Here is a 15,537-nt window from a genome sequence, read left to right as displayed (position 1 = left end):
GCTGCTGCTGCTGTTGTTGATTGTTGATGGAAAGAAGTTGTTGGTGCTGACGAAAAAGCAGTTGCTGGTGGTGCAATTGCTGCTGTTGCTGCTGCTGCAGCATCGCCAAGCGTGCGTGCTCTTGCTGGAGGTGGTGCTGCTGCTGGAGGTGGTGCGCTTGGCTCAGCTCCATGCGCTGCATTTCAAGCCGCATGCGCTCCTCGGCCTGGCGACGCTGCTCCAAAAGGCGCTGTTGCTGGAGCAAGTACTGCTGCTGCTCAAGCTGCTTTTGCTGCAAGAGCGCTTGCTGCCGGGCTTGTTCCTGTGCCTTTGCGGCCGCGAGGGCCTGGGCCTGGGCCTGGGCTTGAGCCTGGGCTTGGGCTTGGGCTTGGGCTTGCGGGTTCGGGCTTGGAAGCGACGCAAACGGGATCTGGCCGTGGCGGAAATGGTTGGCCAACGACGCGAAGTCGCCTTCGTGGCCAAACCGGATCGGCAAATGCGGCTTAAAGTACCCGGCTTCGAACCACTCGCGCATCTCGGCCGACTTGAACGGGCCTTGCTGCAATCCCTGCGGGTCCAAGTAGAACCACGCATCGACGGGCGGCGAGACGCGGAGCGCGGGCGCCGAAGGCATGCTCCACGACATGCCTGCGAGGTCCGCCAGCGGATTCGCCGACGTCAGCGACGGGATCTCGTCGATTGTCTCGTCCGCCTTGGCAGGCATGTCCCACATCGGCGGCTCCTCTTCCTCCTCGACGCTGTCTTCAAACTGCCCTTCGCTTTCGAGCGACACCTGGGCCTTGAACTAAACAGTGCAACAACCGTGAGAGGACGGAGCCGGATGCAGCTTGCGTACTTCCGGGCGCGTCGTGCCGTTCTGCCGATGCATCTCGTCCATCTCGGCACGGAATTGCTCAGCCGCATGCGCAAAGTCCGAGAGTCCCTACGCGCAGTGCGTATGAGCTCTTCTTGTGCGCCGTTGCCGGAGCAGCTTTGTTCGAGGTACCATGTCCAGCGTGTCGCCGCCCGTGTCCACATCGTCCCACAAGTCGTTCTCCTTTTCAATCTTGGCGCCGCGCTCCCAATGGTCGTCGCCCTTCTACACGTTTGCTTGAGGGAAGCGGCCAGAGGCGGCATGTACCTTTTCGCCCCATCGTCGGCCTCCATCGCGGTCCGTCATGTCGTCCGATCCCCGGCGAGGACCCTTCTCCGCGCCGTCTTCCATCGAGCCCGCGCGTCCACGCGTCGAGGCGCTGTTGCCGGTCGTGCCCCGCGTGTTGTTGTTGTTGTTGTTGTTGTTGCCATTGTTGTCGCCGGTCGCTCGGCCGCGGCCGCGGCCCCGGTTCCGGTTGAGCGCCCACTGCTTGTAGATTTCTTCATAGTCGAACGGGAGGTTGCCGACGGGCGGAAGGGCGTCCGGCGAAATGACGGGCGTGCCCTCCGGAAGGTCGGGCGGCGTCGTGCTCACGACGTGCAGTGCAAGGAGCTCTTCGCGCGTGTACCGCAGCACGGAATCGTTGCTGCTGATAGTGCTGTTGTCGGTGCTCGTCCGGCTGGGTGCTTGTCTACCTCTGGCCTTGCGGCGGTCGTCGCCATTCGCCCTCTTCTCGTTGTCCTTGTTCCATGTTGGGAGGAAGCTCTCGGCGGCCGTCTCGCTCGGCCGCGCGCGGCCCTTCATCGCAAACATCGTCTTCGGGCGCAAGTTCATGGACGCTTCGTGGCCCTTGTCCGTGTCCTGCGTCAGCTCCATCGCGTCGCTTCTCGGTCGTCTTAGTCTCTCCGTCGGGGGGTCTTGCTAGATTTTTTGTTGTGGTTCTTTTTGTGGTTGCAGCTGAAACCATACAAAAACCAAGTGTTTTCGAGACCTGCGGCTTTTGATGTTGCCTCACCAAGTATGTACTTTGACGGGCCACAGCGAGCGCGACCATTGACGCCGAGGCAAGGGCCACGACGCTCAGCAGCGGGACCGCCGGTCCGGCGCGCCGCCATGGCCCTCGGCGCGTGTGCTACCCTTGGCATTGAAGCCACTGCGCGCGTTTCTCGGTCGCCTCCCGCTCGTACCACACGTACGCTGGTTCCGCTCGCCGAATCTAGCCGGCGCGAGGGCCCGCTTGAAGCCTACTGCTCCTGGAATCATGAACGCCAGGCGAATGCAATGTGCTGGCTGGCGTCCTCCTCCAAGGGCGCATGGCGCGCAGGTCGGCGTTGGCGAACCGTGGTCCCCGGCTTGTCGCACGGCGGGGGCGATGGGCAGCGTCTCTAACGACGGCCGCAGAGAGAGGCGACGCGTGTAGTAGTAGTAGCGCGACACACCCAAAGACACGGCAATCAAGAATCTTACAAGTCGACGAGGACAACATGATGGACAGGGCGTATGGCACCGACGATCATACTAGCGCAGGACTAGAGATCTTTGGCGTCCGACCCGTCGGTGGATGCAGGCGCATTGGGCAGCGGCGTCTTGGCCGTGGACGGCGTGCACTTCATCGCCGCAAGCTCCGAAGCCGTAAACGCATCGGGATGTCCTGGCGATCTCGGGTTGGGTCGCACGGGGAGGCCGACGCGCCACTCGCAACACGGGTCCCCGAGCTCTTCGCCGTTCGTGGCGCCGTCGCCGTCCGAGTCGAGAGCGCACAGCGCAGCGTTCCAGCGCCCGCCGGCCCGCTCGAAGTCGATGCCAAACTGCGTCGGCTGGCCGCCGCCGACCTTGTTGACGTGCCCGACAGCCGCAAAGCCTTCGACGCTGAGGCCGTTCGGGATGCGCAGCCGGTACGTCGAGAAGGCGTCCGTCGTCGCGAGACTCAGCGAGACGAGGACGAGCACCGCTGTGCGCCCTGCTGCCATTTTGCACTTGCGCGACTGGGTTTTAGCCAGGCGCTCGCTGATTGGTCCGCTCAACGGTCGTCGGCGGACGTGGCGAAAGGGCGTGCTCGAAGGATACCGGCGCTTCCGTCCTCACCCTCCTCGACGGTCAATGCTAATACGCAGGGCGAGGGCTTTAGCATCTCGCAGCTGCGGCCGCCACGTTTCGTCGCACGTCTCGAGAGAAAAGCCGCATGAATCAGCTGTACCGATTGTTTAATTCCACGCAACTTGGCGGCGGCGGGCTTGCCTGTGCAGGGGCCACACGGAAGTTCGATCCTTTGTAGCACGAGATGTGGCTTGCGCGCAGCGACGTGAACGGCAAGGTGGTCGGCGAGGGACCGCAAGCGACGGCGCACGGCAAGGGTTGCTGCGCTACCGAAAGGAATGGCGTGCGATTAGCCAGACTTTCGAAGGATCCGGTTACGCTGCTTGAAGATGATCGCTCGAATTTGTTCGATTGTCGGATCAAAGAAGCCAAGGTCGAGCTCATTCCTCGAGCGTAGTCGACCAGCCCATGTTCTTCTGGCGCCCGTCCTCGTCGTCGCCGCCGCCGGCCAGGGAGAGCGCGCTCGTCGAGCTGCCCATCGAGCTCCTCGCCAAGGTCCTTCTGTACTTGAACCACGTCGAGGCCCACCGGCTCGAGGCGACGCATTCCAAATTCCGGGCGCAAGTCGAAGGCTTCAACTGCTGGAAGGCCGACGCCGTGAAGAGCGTCGCATTCGACAAGGCCAAGTGGTTCCAATACGTCGCGGGTCTCCATGGCCCGAGCCCGTCGCACCTCAACCGCCGGCAGTACCCGTGGAAGCGACTCGCATGCCTAGGGTCGCTGGCGACGACCGACAAATTCGGCCAAACCGAGCTCATTCTCGATGTCATTAGTACGCCACTTCTTGCTGCTCATGCGCCCTTATCACGTGGCGTATTCTTGCGTAGAGTACTCGTCGGCCGACAGGGACAGCGAAGCGCCTGCCAACACGCTCAAGCTTTCCAAGTGCTTGCGCGAGATCCAGCGCTACGAGCGATCGGAAGAGCTTTTGCTGCCGTACAACTTGCAAGAGCTGCCCACGTTTACCATGTTTCGCCTCCTCACGCGGCGCAACTCGTCGCTCGGCGAGACAATCCAGATGCTATGCGGCTGCTCGTCGGGCAACTCGTGCTACTGGAGCAGGTAGCGACACCACGGTCAGGGTACCGACGACGATGGACATGCGTAGTGCGGCGTCGACCGATCCGCACGCGACCGACTCGATCTACTACCGCATGCGGGGACCATGCGTCGTGCAATCGGTCGAGGTCGTGCCCTACCGCGTGTTTTGGCACCCGGGGGCGCCAACGTACGGGCCACGCCAAGTGTCCTTCTCGTTCTTCGCCGACCTGCTCGACAGCGAACCCTTTTACACAACACCCGCCTACGACGTGCGCAACGAAATGACGGTAGAACGCCTCGCAGACGACACGTAGCTTGACAGACGACGATGCGTAGAGCCAAGTGTTTACGCTACCCCACCGCGTCATGCTGCAAGGCGGCTACTTTGGCGTCAACCTCCTCGGGCGCCAGCAAGCTCAGACGTTTGACATCCCTGTATGGATGCAGCAGCCGACCCCCACGGATCTCGAGGCGAATTTGCCCAAGTACTACTGCTGCCTCAGTAAAGTAAGTGCGAAGGGTGTCTTTATGGACCGCGCGCCGTCGGCAGCGGCGCTTCCCATGCCGTAGTCGCCATTCCTTCTGCATGTATTACTGCTACTGCGTACAAGTGCGTTCGATTAATGATGAGAGTCGTCAACACTTTCTCTCTTCGTCGCGATGCAGCTAGGATAGTCGATGATGGGATAGGATACGGCGCCATTGGATAACGTCGACCTCGCATCGACCGGCGCGTACCGTCGGACTGCGTTCGACGTCGCCCTTCGCTCGAAGCTCGCCCACAAGTTGATCGCAACGCATCGATGCCATTGGCTGTTCGAAGTTTGTGTCTCGCGTTTGATTGGCCAACGCAGATTGCAGGTTGATTTGGGTCTTGTATGGAAGTCCGCTGCGTTCATTCCAATTCGAAAAGATGCAACCCACCGCCCGGCGACTTGGCGCGCTCGGGCTCGTCCTCATCAGCACTGACTACGCATCCGGGTACGACACCTCGCGGCTACTGCGTATGGAGCTAACAAGGCCGTAGCCATGTACCGTCACGCGCTGGCCGCGTCGCCTACGCCGGCGCGTCCACGTTCGTCGACTTTAAGCTCCATGTGCCCAAAAAGCCTGCTACGACAACCACCGACGCTGACGTTGGTCCGCCATCGCTGAACGACGCCAAAGACCCGGCCATGGTCGCATACAAGAGCGCGCTGCAAGCGTTCAATTTGCGCACGGCGCAGCGACTGCTGCATTTGTGCTTGCAGAACGGCGGCGTCTTTACCAAGATGGGCCAGCAGATTGCATCCATGAACCATGGCCTCCCGGCCGAGTACACGTCGACGCTGAGCCAGCTCCAGGACCAAGCGCGCCCCGTATCCGGCGAGGTGCGACCGACTGTAGGCGATGCCAACGGTGCGAGATTCATGTGTAGGAAGCGAAAGCGGCCATCGTCGCCGAACTCGGCGCTCCAATCGACGAGCTGTTCAGCGAATTTGACGACACACCGATTGCCGCTGCGTCGCTTGCGCAAGTGCACCGCGCGGTGACCAAGGACGGTGTCGAGGTCGCGGTCAAGGTGCAGTACCCGGCACTCGCGTTGCAGATGGGCTCGGACCTCTGGAGCGTCGCACAAGCCATTCGGGCCATGAACTATACGTGGGACATTGACATGTCGTGGCTCGTGCCCGAGATGGAAACCGCACTCCACGCCGAGGTACACACCTACATCTCTTCAACTTGGAGGTTGGTTGACAAGTGGTCTAGTTGAACTTTGACGCGGAGAAGCAAAATAGTCGCAAAATTGCGCATTTGTTCCAGAACAACCCGTTCGTGTACATTCCCAAGGTCTACCTTTCTCTTTGTATCGAGTTGATCGTCCAACTTGATATATTGATAGGTGCTGGACGCGTACAGCACGACACGCGTCTTGACGATGGAGTTTATGCGCGGGGCCAAAGTCACCGACACGGACGCGATCGAACGCATGCACCTCCGTCCGCTCGTCGTCGCCAAGCACGTCTCGTCGCTTTTTGCCGAGATGCTCTTTTGCTCGGGGTTTGTGCACTGCGACCCGCACCCGGGCAACCTCTTCGTGCGCCGCCACCCGAGCCTGCCCAACGAGGTCTTGATCATTCTAGAAGATATCCTGACGCAGCGTCGTAGGCGCAAATCATCCTTCTCGACCATGGCCTCTACCGGCAGCTGGACGAAACCTTCCGCATTACCTTTTGCGAACTGTGGAAAGGGCTGTTGCTGCGTGACGCGGCGCTCGTCGACGCGTGCAGCGACAAATTCGGCATCAAGCAATACGCCAAGCTGCTCCCGCTCATCTTTACCTACCGCGGCATGCACAGCAACAACAAACTCGCGGGTCAAATCTCGGCCGCCGACCGCGCCGCGATCATCCAAGATCTTAAAGCGCTTGAGCGCGGCGACGTATGACCATATAGGATACTTGCGACATGGAGAGATGCCGTGTACGTAGGTCACGGCGTTTCTAGAGACGCTGCCACGGGACATGCTCTTTGTGTTGCGCTCGACCAACTTGACGCGCTCGCTCAACAAGGAGCTCGGCGGCTCGTCGCGGTACGCACGAATGGTATTGAAAGGGCGAAGCAATGAGTGGCGTGCGTGTAGCCAACGCTTTCACGTCTTTGGCAAGTACGCTATGAAAGGCCTCGTCCAAGACCACGCCCAGCGCGACGCGGTGGCACCCATGACGTGGCGCGAGACGTTCTGGTGCGTCCGAGTAGAAACACGCAGTTTTAAAAGCCGCGATGGCGTAGGTTTCAGGTCGAGTACGCCAACTTGAAGCTGCGCCTGCGATTGATTGACACCGCGATGGGGCTCTACCAGCGCTACTACGGCATTGACGTCGGGCCTGACAAGGCCACTGGCTAGCATTTGCAGCAGACACGATATCGCCACGCAATCGACACCTCAAGATACGACAAGTAGAGGGTTGGAAAGGGCTCGAGCTTTCTTAAATTGACAGCGACGGTTGGTCTGAGTTGCGACGCGGTGAGGACTCTGCGGCGCGCCGGGGTGACCGCGGCGACGGAGCGCCTCCGATGAGCGCCACGGGCTTGTGGGGTACGAGTGCAGCGAGGGGCTTGTCGGCGTTGCGTAGCTCTGGCGCCTTGGCGCGCACTGGCAGCGCCGGGAGGTGCGTCGTGCTTGGTACCGGCTCTTCTGCGAGCCATGTTCTACATATCGTCTGAGGAAATATGTAAGTGTTGGTTCTGCGGACTACCGCTTCTTTGGCGACGACGAGCTCTCGGTGATTGGCTGCAGTTTGTGGTTGCCCTTAACCGGCTTCAGTCGCGTCGTCGCGTTGGTCGCGTTGGCGTTGGCGGTGACCGACTGTTTTCGCTGCTTGACGAGGTACTTGTGCGGTGCGGCATCGAGGAAGCTCTGGAGCTGACTCCGGAGCTCCCGAAAGTCCACGGGCAGTGCGGCAAAGTACAAAGCGCCTTGGGCCATGCACTAATACACTGCCATGAGATGGACGCGCATGCGTGATGACAGCGTACTGCGTCCGACATGCGCTGCGTGAGCGCCGGATCGGCTTCGTCGCCGCCGACAATGATGACTGGTCGGCGGTAGACAGTACGAAAGAGCGCGAGCTTGGCCAGCGCATCGTCCATGTTGCGACCCGCGACGTAGCACACCTACGTAAAAAGTATCAAGTCGATACATTGATAGTGTCGACGCACGAGATCGATCTTTTTCGAGGAATTGGGCGCGAGGAGAGCGATGGCCTCGGCGTCGCCAGGCGCTTGCACCACTGATGTCAATACGAAGTGAGCGTGGAAAATGACATGCGATCATCGAATGAGGACGCACCGTCCGTGAGGCCGAGCAAATGAATGTACCGGCCGACGCTATCGGTCGCGCTGCCTGTGACGAGAACTTCGGCCACACGGGGCGGCTCGGCCGTCCTACGTCACGCTTGGAGCGTACTGCATGCGAAGTGCGCTACGTACGAGCTCTTCTTCTTGGTCGCTTGCGCGCTGGTTCTCAGCACCTTGCGCTCCTCGCGGACGATGGCGATACCGGTTCGTCGGTACTCTTCGCCCGGCGGCGCTTCCGAGACCTCCACGACCGTCTCCTCCACGAAGGCGTCCGCGACGACAGCCGACACTTCGTCAAGACATGGCGGGTCTTGTACAAGCTCTTGGACGGCGCAAACGTCTTGTACAATCACTTCGGGTGCGATACATAGTACTGGCGTCGGCTCTCGAACAGGCTCGGGCTCGGGCGATACGGGTCGGGGTGTCTCAATCTCGAGCTCAAAGCTTGGCGGCTCGATGCTTGCCGATTCGGGGGTAGGGGGTCTCGGTTGGTCCACGACGGGAGGGGTGGCCGTTCGGCGGGGTGGTGACGCCCGGGGTGGTGTGATGGGCTTGGGCGACGCGGCACGTTGCTGTGGCGGGGTCGTAGGCCGTGGTGGCGTCGCGGGGGGTGTCGGGTCTCGTGGCTTCGGGGGTGGCTCCTCCAACGGCGTCACGAGTACTTGGAACGCCGTGTCGTCTGCAGTGAACGGCTTGGCATCCGCAATGGGCGAAAACGACGGCTCGTCTTTCTGAATGAACGGCGCGATTGTCTCCTCCGTGCTGTTTTGAATCCAGGCCTTTGCCTTCTCAACCGTCTTGGGGCCACTCGTTTCGATTACGTCGGCGTAATACTAGCGCGAGCCGTTTAGGTCGTCGTCGATGCAAGACTTGTGTCTACCTCGTGGTAAGTGGCTTCCACTTGATGCGGCGGGACGTCGTCGAGGCCGTGCTTGTCGAGTTCGCGCCGAATGCGCTCAAGCTCCAAGCGCGCCGTCTCTTGAATTTCCACCTACGCATATCATCCATCTCGTCATCGTGTCCATTACATTCACGCCGTATAGACAATATTGGTGTACCCCCGTTTTGACGCAAAAAAGGTCAAAGAGTTGGAGGTACTTTTCGGTCATGCTGCTGTCTGAGAGCATGGTGTCGGTGACCCCAAATTTATGAAGCTCGGCAATGATGTTGTGCTTGAGGGTCTGCTGCGTTCTTGAGATGCCTTGGGCGCGAATGAAAACAGCGCGAATGCAGTCGATGGCTTGTGCGTCTGCATCCACCAAGCCTTGCAGCGAGTCGAGGCTGTTGACGGCGCCCGCTGTCACGCGCGTGATGAGCTCCAGAATCTAGACACGGATAAAAGACCCTTCTACGTAGCGTAGCGTACTTCAAAGAGCTCGGCGCCGAGTCGCTGCGTTGAGAGGTTGTTGTGTTCAATGTACTGCTGCCGAAGCTTCTCGACATCGACGACATCGGCGTCCGCGAGGTCACCGATCGTTTGGATTTTGGGCTTGACAAACTTTGCAATGTGGTTGAACGCACTCACGGCGGCCAATGGCACGCCGCTCGCAATGAGCTGCGCGGCGGTCTTGGATGTATCAGCGACCGCCACGCGCAAGACGCTGCCGTCAAAGAAGACAACCGTGCGAATCTATCAACATATCAATCGATCCATCGATCGCACGGCAGTGGTACCGTGATGCGCTCGTAGAGCAACTGGAGAAATTGCACATACGTGGCTTCTTCCACGTCGCACGTCCAGAGGTCCACCTACACACAGACAAGATGACTCGAAAACGACACGTTGCAGGTAGTACCAACTCGAAGAACGCATCGATAAACATGATGGCGTCCATGGTATTTTTTCCCTTCGAGTCGCTCGTCCAGTCCTTGCCGATTTGGTCGAGGGCTTCGTAGATGTCAAAGTCACTTGGCCGAAGCACCTTGAAGACGAGCAGCATCACTTCCGCGTACTCGGTCTTGGTCACGACTTCGTCGCCAATGACGTGAAGCTTCGGAAACACCTGCCAAAAGCGCATGATGCCTTGCACGACGCGCGGTGCTCGGCGCAGCTGGCGGCGCTTGGACAAGCCAATGCCGTCGTCAAAGTCGGTCGTGCCCTGCAGATGGAACGGAACCGGAATCTCCGTGTCGAGCTCATGCTCAAACTTGGCCGACGACGGCAGGACGGCGCCAATCACCGCGAGATCGGCAAAGACTTCGACCGCCGTGTCGCCCGAGTTGTCGACGTTTGGAAGCGACTCGACGCGCCGACCGAGTTGCTTGAGCAGCGTCGCATCGAGCGAGATGTCGATTGGCATCACCGCGCCACAAACAGTTTCCTCCGCGAAACGGGCGAGTAGACAGGCCAACTTCTGACACGAAAGAAGAGAGACAGAGTGTCCACAATACTATGACACTGCGTGCAAGACGAGCCTGCGCGCTTCAACTACCGGTACTGCTATGCCGCTGGTGGCGCCATGACACGAGGTGATGCGAGCTGTACCCCTCGACGACCATCAACGGCCACCCGAGGTCTCAGACCTTCAAGCCAGCTCTAGATATCAAAGCCCAAGAAGGTCCTAGAGATTCGATGGAGAGCTGTCTCAGCATCTTCAAGAAGGTGAATGATGCGTGCAACAACACGTCGATCGAGCTCGCTGGTCGCCGACGCCACCGTTGAGGCACGTTGTACCGTAGCATCCTGCTTCCATACAAGCCGGAAGCTGGGGTATCGAGACCTGGTGCTGCCTCCTTATAGCATCTCACGATGGCACGATCGTCGGTTCTACTGCAGTTGCGATTATGCATTTATGCAGCATAAATGTAGCATTTGAGGGATGCCCATCCTTGGGTGGCAATGTTGCGTGCGATTAGCCTCAAGGCGCCGCGCACGGTGATTGGCTAAAATGCGGCCAGGCTGTCCGTCGAGCAAACTGCAATTTCATTTTTCGTGGTCGCCAACTTCTCGATGCTTCGCCACGCGCTGCTCAAGACCGCGGCCGCTCGCCGCATGGCGCCGGCCCGCTCCATGAGCTTCTTCTCCAAGTTCACGGAGCAGGTCAAGGAAGAGCTCGCCAAGCTCGAGAAGAACGAAGCGGTGCAGGAGGTCGTCAAGGAGACGGCGGACAAGTCCAAGGAAGCCCGCGACGAGTTTGAGAAGCGCGCCAAGGAGAAGCGCGAGGCCTTTGAAGCCGCGATGCGCGAGGTGCGCGATCAGGCGGCCGCCGAGGCCGGCAAGAGCGAGTACGTCAAGGAGGCCAAGTCCAAGTTTTCGACCCGCTCAACTCGGCGACGTCCAAGGTCCTCGGCGACACGTCGGGCGCCAAGGAGACGCTCGTCGAAACCTTCTTCGAGGTCTTTGGCGCCGGCAAAAGAAGTCGGTCGAAGAGACGCTCACGTCATCGCTCTCGGAGAAGAAGGTCGCCAAGCCCGTGACCGACGACGACGAGGAAGAGGCCGCGCCGTACACGGGGCCGACGGCCATGGTGCTCGTCAAGGGCGAGCAGACCGCGTGGGACCGCATCGGCGCGCGCCTCAAGGAAACGCCGATCATCCAGGGCCTTCTCGAGGCGGCGCGGCTCGCGGCCAAGACCAAGGCCGGCCAAACCGTCGGGTCGGGGGCCAAGGTCGCCAAGGACAAGATTGGTGACGCCACCGAAGACGTGCGTGAGTACTGGGAGACGAGTCAGAACCCGTACGTCTCTGCATCCTCATGCCATCCTCCGGCATGACACGCAATTCATTGTCTGCATTAGGTGGGTCTACCGGCTCTCGTCGATCTACGACGGCCTCTTTGGCGAGACAGCCGAAAGTATTGCGATCCGCGAGATCCGCCGCGCCGACCCGTCGTTCAACGTCGAGGAATGGAAGGACGTACGCACACCTTGCCTCTTGGCGCGTCAAGATGACTCACGCCATGCTCGTTCTAGAACGTGGCCGAGTCGGTGGTGCCGTTCGTGCTCGATGCGTTCCTCAAGGGCAACAGCCGCGACCTGAAAAAGTGGATGGGCGAAGCTGCGTACAGCACCGTCAACATGGCGATCCGCGAGCGCAAGACGGACGGTACTTGGATCCTCGCCTCGAAGTCGTTTTCTGAAGCAATGCGATAGGCTTGGTCGTCGACCCGAACGTGCTCGCGATTCGTGACGTCACGGTGATCGCGCTCTCGGTGCGCGAGACGCGACAACAGCAACGAGAACTTAGTGGTGTTCGTAGGCCGAGGACAAGCAGGCGCCGGTCATTGGTCTGCAGCTCATGGCGCAGCAGATCCACTGCATTCGGAACCGCGAAGGCGAGATCATCGAAGGCGCCGAAGACGAGATCAAGGCCAACTTTTACGTGTTTGCCTTCCGACGCGAGTACGACGAAGACGAGATGGCGCTGCGGTGGAAGATTGTCGAGTTCGGTGTCATTGGCTCCGTCCCGTACATTTAGACGCGGCGTCTTAGAGCATATCTAACGCCATCCCATACAGATAGAGACAACCTATCCATGCGTTCTAGGAGCGAGAGGCTCCGTGGAAGAGCGCGGCAGCGGCACGCGCGTTGGCGTCGTCGTCGAGCACATCGGCGGTAAAGACGTACGCAGGAAGCTACACCAAAGGATCGGATGGACATGCCATGGGCATCAAGCGTACCTCGTCCGGCAACACAAAGGTCGGGGCGCACTCGTCGTCGCCAAATGCAAAGGTCCCGAGCACGTCAAAGCGCAGGTTGAACTTTTGCTGCAGAAAGACCTGGAGCTTCTGGGACGCGGCCAGCAGCTACAACAAGCGATCGGTCGACGTCGTCCGCTGCGGAGGCGAGTACCTTGGGGTGGAGCGTGTCGTCGTGAAGGATCTCGAAGAGGGATGCGAGCGACGCTTGTAGAAAGTTCTCTTGCGCGACTTCGTCTTGGAAAAACTCGGCGCCCACCTACGAGGATCGTTGGCGACGGGATGGCACCGCCTAGCAACGACTATTATACCTGCTCGAGGTGTGTGTGCATGAGCTTGAGGAACGCGATGAAGAGGTCCGGCATCGTCTCGACCGCGGCTTCGCTCGAGCACAGCAGCCAGACCATCTAAGACAAGGGCTAGGTTTATGGATGGATTCAAAGAGGATTACGAGGTACCTGCTTCCACTGCGTGAGTGCGTCCAGCGACGAAATGAGGAGGAAGAGCACGAACGACAGCTGGAGCTCGCCGACGAGTTCTTTCTACGCAGCGACACGATACGGTGTATTAGGATGGACAATAAGACAATAAGAGAAGAAGACGATATATGGGAATGTACCCAGTCGTTGTTGAAGTGCTCGGCCAGTAATTGCTCGAGGTGCTCACTACCAGTCGTCGCATGGGCCATCCCGTCATACAAAAGAAGAGAGCTCGTACCTCGAGTCGACATGGAACATGGTGACTTCGGCGGCAGATCGAGACAGTGCTGGCTTTCTCAGTGGCGTGAATCGCGCGGTTTGCGCCGTATTGGGAAAGTACGGCGTCAGTGTCGACGGTTCGTTGGTCGACATGACGTCCGGGTCGCCCGGCATGATGGTCGCGCCCAGCGTGATGCCACAGCGCTAATGGGCAACCTCGTTAACCACCACCTGGAATCGATGAGGAAGCGTACGCGCAGCACGTTGGCCGAGATGTACTTGGAGAGGCGGCGCCATGTCTTGGCGTGCTTTTGCGGGTACGCGCCGAGGTTGCCATCGAGCTGGAAGCCGCGAACCGCGCCTGTGCGCATGGCCTGAATTAGCTAATCGATCTCGCATCGCACGCACGTGTGAGGTTCTCTGCGTCGCGCGCATCCGTGAGCGGCAAGAGCTCTTCGGTCTCGTGCGACCACTTGCGCAGCTGGACGTCGCCGGCGTTCACGTGCATGAAAAATCCTTGGCGGATCCCGTCTTGGTCGCCACTGGAGGCGTAAAATACAAAGTGCAGCCCCGCAGGAAGGAGCTTGACACCTTGGAAGCGCTCTGCTGTGCGAAAGGCCTCGTAGTCGACGCCAAACTCGCTGCCGACCGGCACGTCCAAGCACACCAAGACGCCAACCTGTGCCATCGCTCAAATTCGACCTTCCAGCAGATTGCTACATTTTATCCGGACGTACGGATAATAGGACTTCAAATTTGGCGCCACCAGAACGCGGTCATGTACTTGGCTGGATGCACACGGAACGAAGTGGTCTTTGCTTCAGGAAGCATGTTATCAACAGCGGCAGAAACATGTACTAGCTAGGAAGATGTCGTGACTAGGCCACGGGCGCTTCCTTCTTCAAGCTGGCGCGTGCGAGCGCTTGCACCTCGGCGAGCACCGTCTTGATCGGGACATTGGCAGCGAGCGCGAGCTTCTACGCACCACCGCGGTTGATTTAGGCACGTACGCACGCTATCGCGTCTACCTGGCAGTCGTCAAACTCTGGCTGGACGTTCACAGGTGCGCCGTTGAGATACCCCACCTACGCGGTCCGTGTCGGCCGTGCTGGTTGCAGTCGTCGATCCTACCTTGACCGAGGCAGGGCCGTACAACGAGGTGACGGTCATGGACGAGCGCTGGAGCACAGCGCGTTCCATCGTGCGCCTAATGCCATTCAAAGGCTACGTGACGTTGCGCGACCGTACCGGCGGATGCCGAGGGTTGTGGTCTCGCAAAAAAGCGTGGTGGAGAGAGTGTTAACGCCGTCGGGAAGACACAGCACGCTATCTCATTTCGATGAGGCGTTGAGCATGAGCCTTGCAAAAGTACGAGAGGAGGATGCCCGGCCGGTTCTTCTTCATCTGGCATGCAGCATCATCAACTTTGTGATGTACGCAAGGGATAGGAGGAGAACCTGAATGGGCTGCCACCACACATCCAGCGCCCCTTGGTCAAAGAGGAGCTCTTGGACGTGGCTTAAAATCTACGCATCAATTTCGGGCTAGAACCGTCTCGCTCCAGGCTTGACGGACGCTACTGCGGTCTTATTACCTGCGGGTTCATGTCATCGAGGTTCGTCTCGAGGACGACGATGCTCTCGTCGTTGCTTGGGCTTGGCGTCGGACGATGAGTCATGGGATGCGTCGCGTCACCGATGACGACGCGCACAATGTTGGCGTGCCCGGGAAAGTCCTTGGTGCCGGCGCCACTCCCTGCGAACGTTGATTTGGCTACCATGGTGCTACCGCCCTACCGTGCGTGTGTGGGATGAACGCCGGTGGTGGGCCAAACGATGTGGCGAGTGCCTTCATGAGACTCATGCCCGTCGGCGTCACAAGCTCGCCCGTTGCTCTAGAATAGCACGGAAAATGTCAAAATACTAGAGGAAGCGATGACATTGCCCTTTGGGCGCCGGAATGACGGGGACGCCTTGCATGAGGTCAAGCGTCGCTGGCACGGGCACATGCATGAGACCGTGCATGCACTTGACAAAGCCGTTCGAGTACGGCAGCGGCGAGCAGTGCACCTCGTCGACATGCAAGAGCTCGAGGGCGAGGACAGACCCGACCGTGTCGATGATGCTGTCGATCGCACCGACTTCATGGAAATGCACCTGCGCACGTTGTAGAAAAAGACCAAGTAGATGGAACGTACTTGGTCGACGCTGGCACCGTGGGCGCGGGCTTCGGCGCGCGCCAAGCACGCAAACACGTCCTTGCTCTTCTCTCGGACCCATGGCGAGAGACCACTGGCGTCCAGCATCGCACAGATACTCGCCAAGTTGCGCTCGTGGTCATGGGCATGGTCAAGATCCTCGCCCAAGCCATCTC

At 59.7% G+C, this 15,537-nt stretch overlaps 8 protein-coding genes across 8 annotated transcripts in view; 3 read left to right on the top strand and 5 right to left on the bottom strand.

Moving 5' to 3' along the window:
• The window catches only part of SPRG_19427 (hypothetical protein), a gene marked incomplete at both ends in the record, with an annotated part of 2,058 nt that extends 329 nt beyond the window's left edge, over positions 1-1,729 (bottom strand). Inside the window, 4 exons of the mRNA XM_012341271.1 lie at positions 249-784; positions 836-922; positions 986-1,078; positions 1,121-1,729. Of these exons, the coding sequence (XP_012196661.1) occupies positions 249-784; positions 836-922; positions 986-1,078; positions 1,121-1,729 (1,325 nt within the window). The remainder of the gene's footprint in view (positions 1-248; positions 785-835; positions 923-985; positions 1,079-1,120) is intronic.
• Positions 1,730-2,298: 569 nt separating this feature from the next.
• SPRG_02513 (hypothetical protein) lies at positions 2,299-2,878 on the bottom strand. Its single transcript, XM_012341086.1, has one exon. The coding sequence runs from the start codon at positions 2,821-2,823 to the stop codon at positions 2,383-2,385; it is 441 nt and encodes a 146-aa protein (XP_012196476.1). The 5' UTR covers positions 2,824-2,878; the 3' UTR covers positions 2,299-2,382.
• A 432-nt stretch (positions 2,879-3,310) lies between these two features.
• On the top strand, positions 3,311-4,634 carry SPRG_02512 (hypothetical protein). The gene is made up of 4 exons (XM_012341085.1): positions 3,311-3,722; positions 3,778-4,012; positions 4,059-4,278; positions 4,328-4,634. Exons 1-4 carry the CDS (start codon positions 3,359-3,361, stop codon positions 4,559-4,561), a joined length of 1,053 nt encoding a protein of 350 aa, XP_012196475.1. The 5' UTR covers positions 3,311-3,358; the 3' UTR covers positions 4,562-4,634.
• A 270-nt stretch (positions 4,635-4,904) lies between these two features.
• On the top strand, positions 4,905-6,975 carry SPRG_02511 (atypical/ABC1/ABC1-B protein kinase; the record flags this gene model as incomplete). Its single annotated transcript, XM_012341084.1, has 9 exons — positions 4,905-4,972; positions 5,019-5,361; positions 5,409-5,690; positions 5,741-5,821; positions 5,874-6,098; positions 6,140-6,412; positions 6,462-6,562; positions 6,614-6,715; positions 6,763-6,975. 9 exons carry the CDS (start codon positions 4,905-4,907, stop codon positions 6,875-6,877), a joined length of 1,590 nt encoding a protein of 529 aa, XP_012196474.1. The 3' UTR covers positions 6,878-6,975.
• Positions 6,938-10,130, bottom strand: SPRG_02510 (hypothetical protein; the record flags this gene model as incomplete). Its single annotated transcript, XM_012341083.1, has 11 exons — positions 6,938-7,182; positions 7,230-7,462; positions 7,510-7,647; positions 7,693-7,763; positions 7,823-7,917; positions 7,963-8,663; positions 8,711-8,821; positions 8,889-9,155; positions 9,197-9,460; positions 9,505-9,579; positions 9,627-10,130. The coding sequence occupies 11 exons, from the start codon at positions 10,128-10,130 to the stop codon at positions 6,960-6,962; spliced, it is 2,682 nt and encodes an 893-aa protein (XP_012196473.1). The 3' UTR covers positions 6,938-6,959.
• Positions 10,131-10,780: 650 nt separating this feature from the next.
• On the top strand, positions 10,781-12,246 carry SPRG_02509 (hypothetical protein; the record flags this gene model as incomplete). The annotated part of the gene is made up of 6 exons (XM_012341082.1): positions 10,781-11,105; positions 11,140-11,506; positions 11,568-11,685; positions 11,742-11,874; positions 11,922-11,980; positions 12,028-12,246. The coding sequence occupies 6 exons, from the start codon at positions 10,781-10,783 to the stop codon at positions 12,244-12,246; spliced, it is 1,221 nt and encodes a 406-aa protein (XP_012196472.1).
• Positions 12,247-12,310: 64 nt separating this feature from the next.
• On the bottom strand, positions 12,311-13,864 carry SPRG_02508 (hypothetical protein; the record flags this gene model as incomplete). The annotated part of the gene is made up of 9 exons (XM_012341081.1): positions 13,573-13,864; positions 13,419-13,525; positions 13,184-13,368; positions 13,086-13,131; positions 12,925-13,008; positions 12,778-12,873; positions 12,621-12,725; positions 12,449-12,574; positions 12,311-12,403 (listed from the first exon to the last, which is right to left on the bottom strand). The coding sequence occupies exons 1-9, from the start codon at positions 13,850-13,852 to the stop codon at positions 12,311-12,313; spliced, it is 1,122 nt and encodes a 373-aa protein (XP_012196471.1). The 5' UTR covers positions 13,853-13,864.
• A 178-nt stretch (positions 13,865-14,042) lies between these two features.
• On the bottom strand, positions 14,043-15,530 carry SPRG_02507 (hypothetical protein; the record flags this gene model as incomplete). Its single annotated transcript, XM_012341080.1, has 10 exons — positions 15,362-15,530; positions 15,109-15,320; positions 14,961-15,058; positions 14,759-14,919; positions 14,622-14,690; positions 14,537-14,568; positions 14,413-14,490; positions 14,296-14,371; positions 14,193-14,249; positions 14,043-14,141 (listed from the first exon to the last, which is right to left on the bottom strand). Exons 1-10 carry the CDS (start codon positions 15,467-15,469, stop codon positions 14,043-14,045), a joined length of 990 nt encoding a protein of 329 aa, XP_012196470.1. The 5' UTR covers positions 15,470-15,530.
• Between the last annotated feature and the right edge of the window lie 7 nt (positions 15,531-15,537).

This window comes from Saprolegnia parasitica (assembly GCF_000151545.1).
Source record: "Saprolegnia parasitica CBS 223.65 unplaced genomic scaffold supercont2.6, whole genome shotgun sequence".
Classification (NCBI taxonomy): Eukaryota; Oomycota; class Saprolegniomycetes; order Saprolegniales; family Saprolegniaceae; genus Saprolegnia; species Saprolegnia parasitica.
The sequence above is the reverse complement of the archived record's forward strand: the minus strand, read 5'-3'. Positions and strand labels throughout refer to the sequence as shown.

Coding starts and splice junctions, on each gene's coding strand:
- SPRG_02512 (XM_012341085.1), top strand. CDS start 3,359: ATGTTCTTCTGGCGCCCGTCCTCGTCGTCGCCGCCGCCGGCCAGGGAG. Junction 4,013..4,058: donor AACTCGTGCTACTGGAGCAG/GTAGCGACACCA, acceptor GGACATGCGTAG/TGCGGCGTCGACCGATCCGC. Junction 4,279..4,327: donor ACGTGCGCAACGAAATGACG/GTAGAACGCCTC, acceptor GACGATGCGTAG/AGCCAAGTGTTTACGCTACC.
- SPRG_02513 (XM_012341086.1), bottom strand. CDS start 2,823: ATGGCAGCAGGGCGCACAGCGGTGCTCGTCCTCGTCTCGCTGAGTCTC.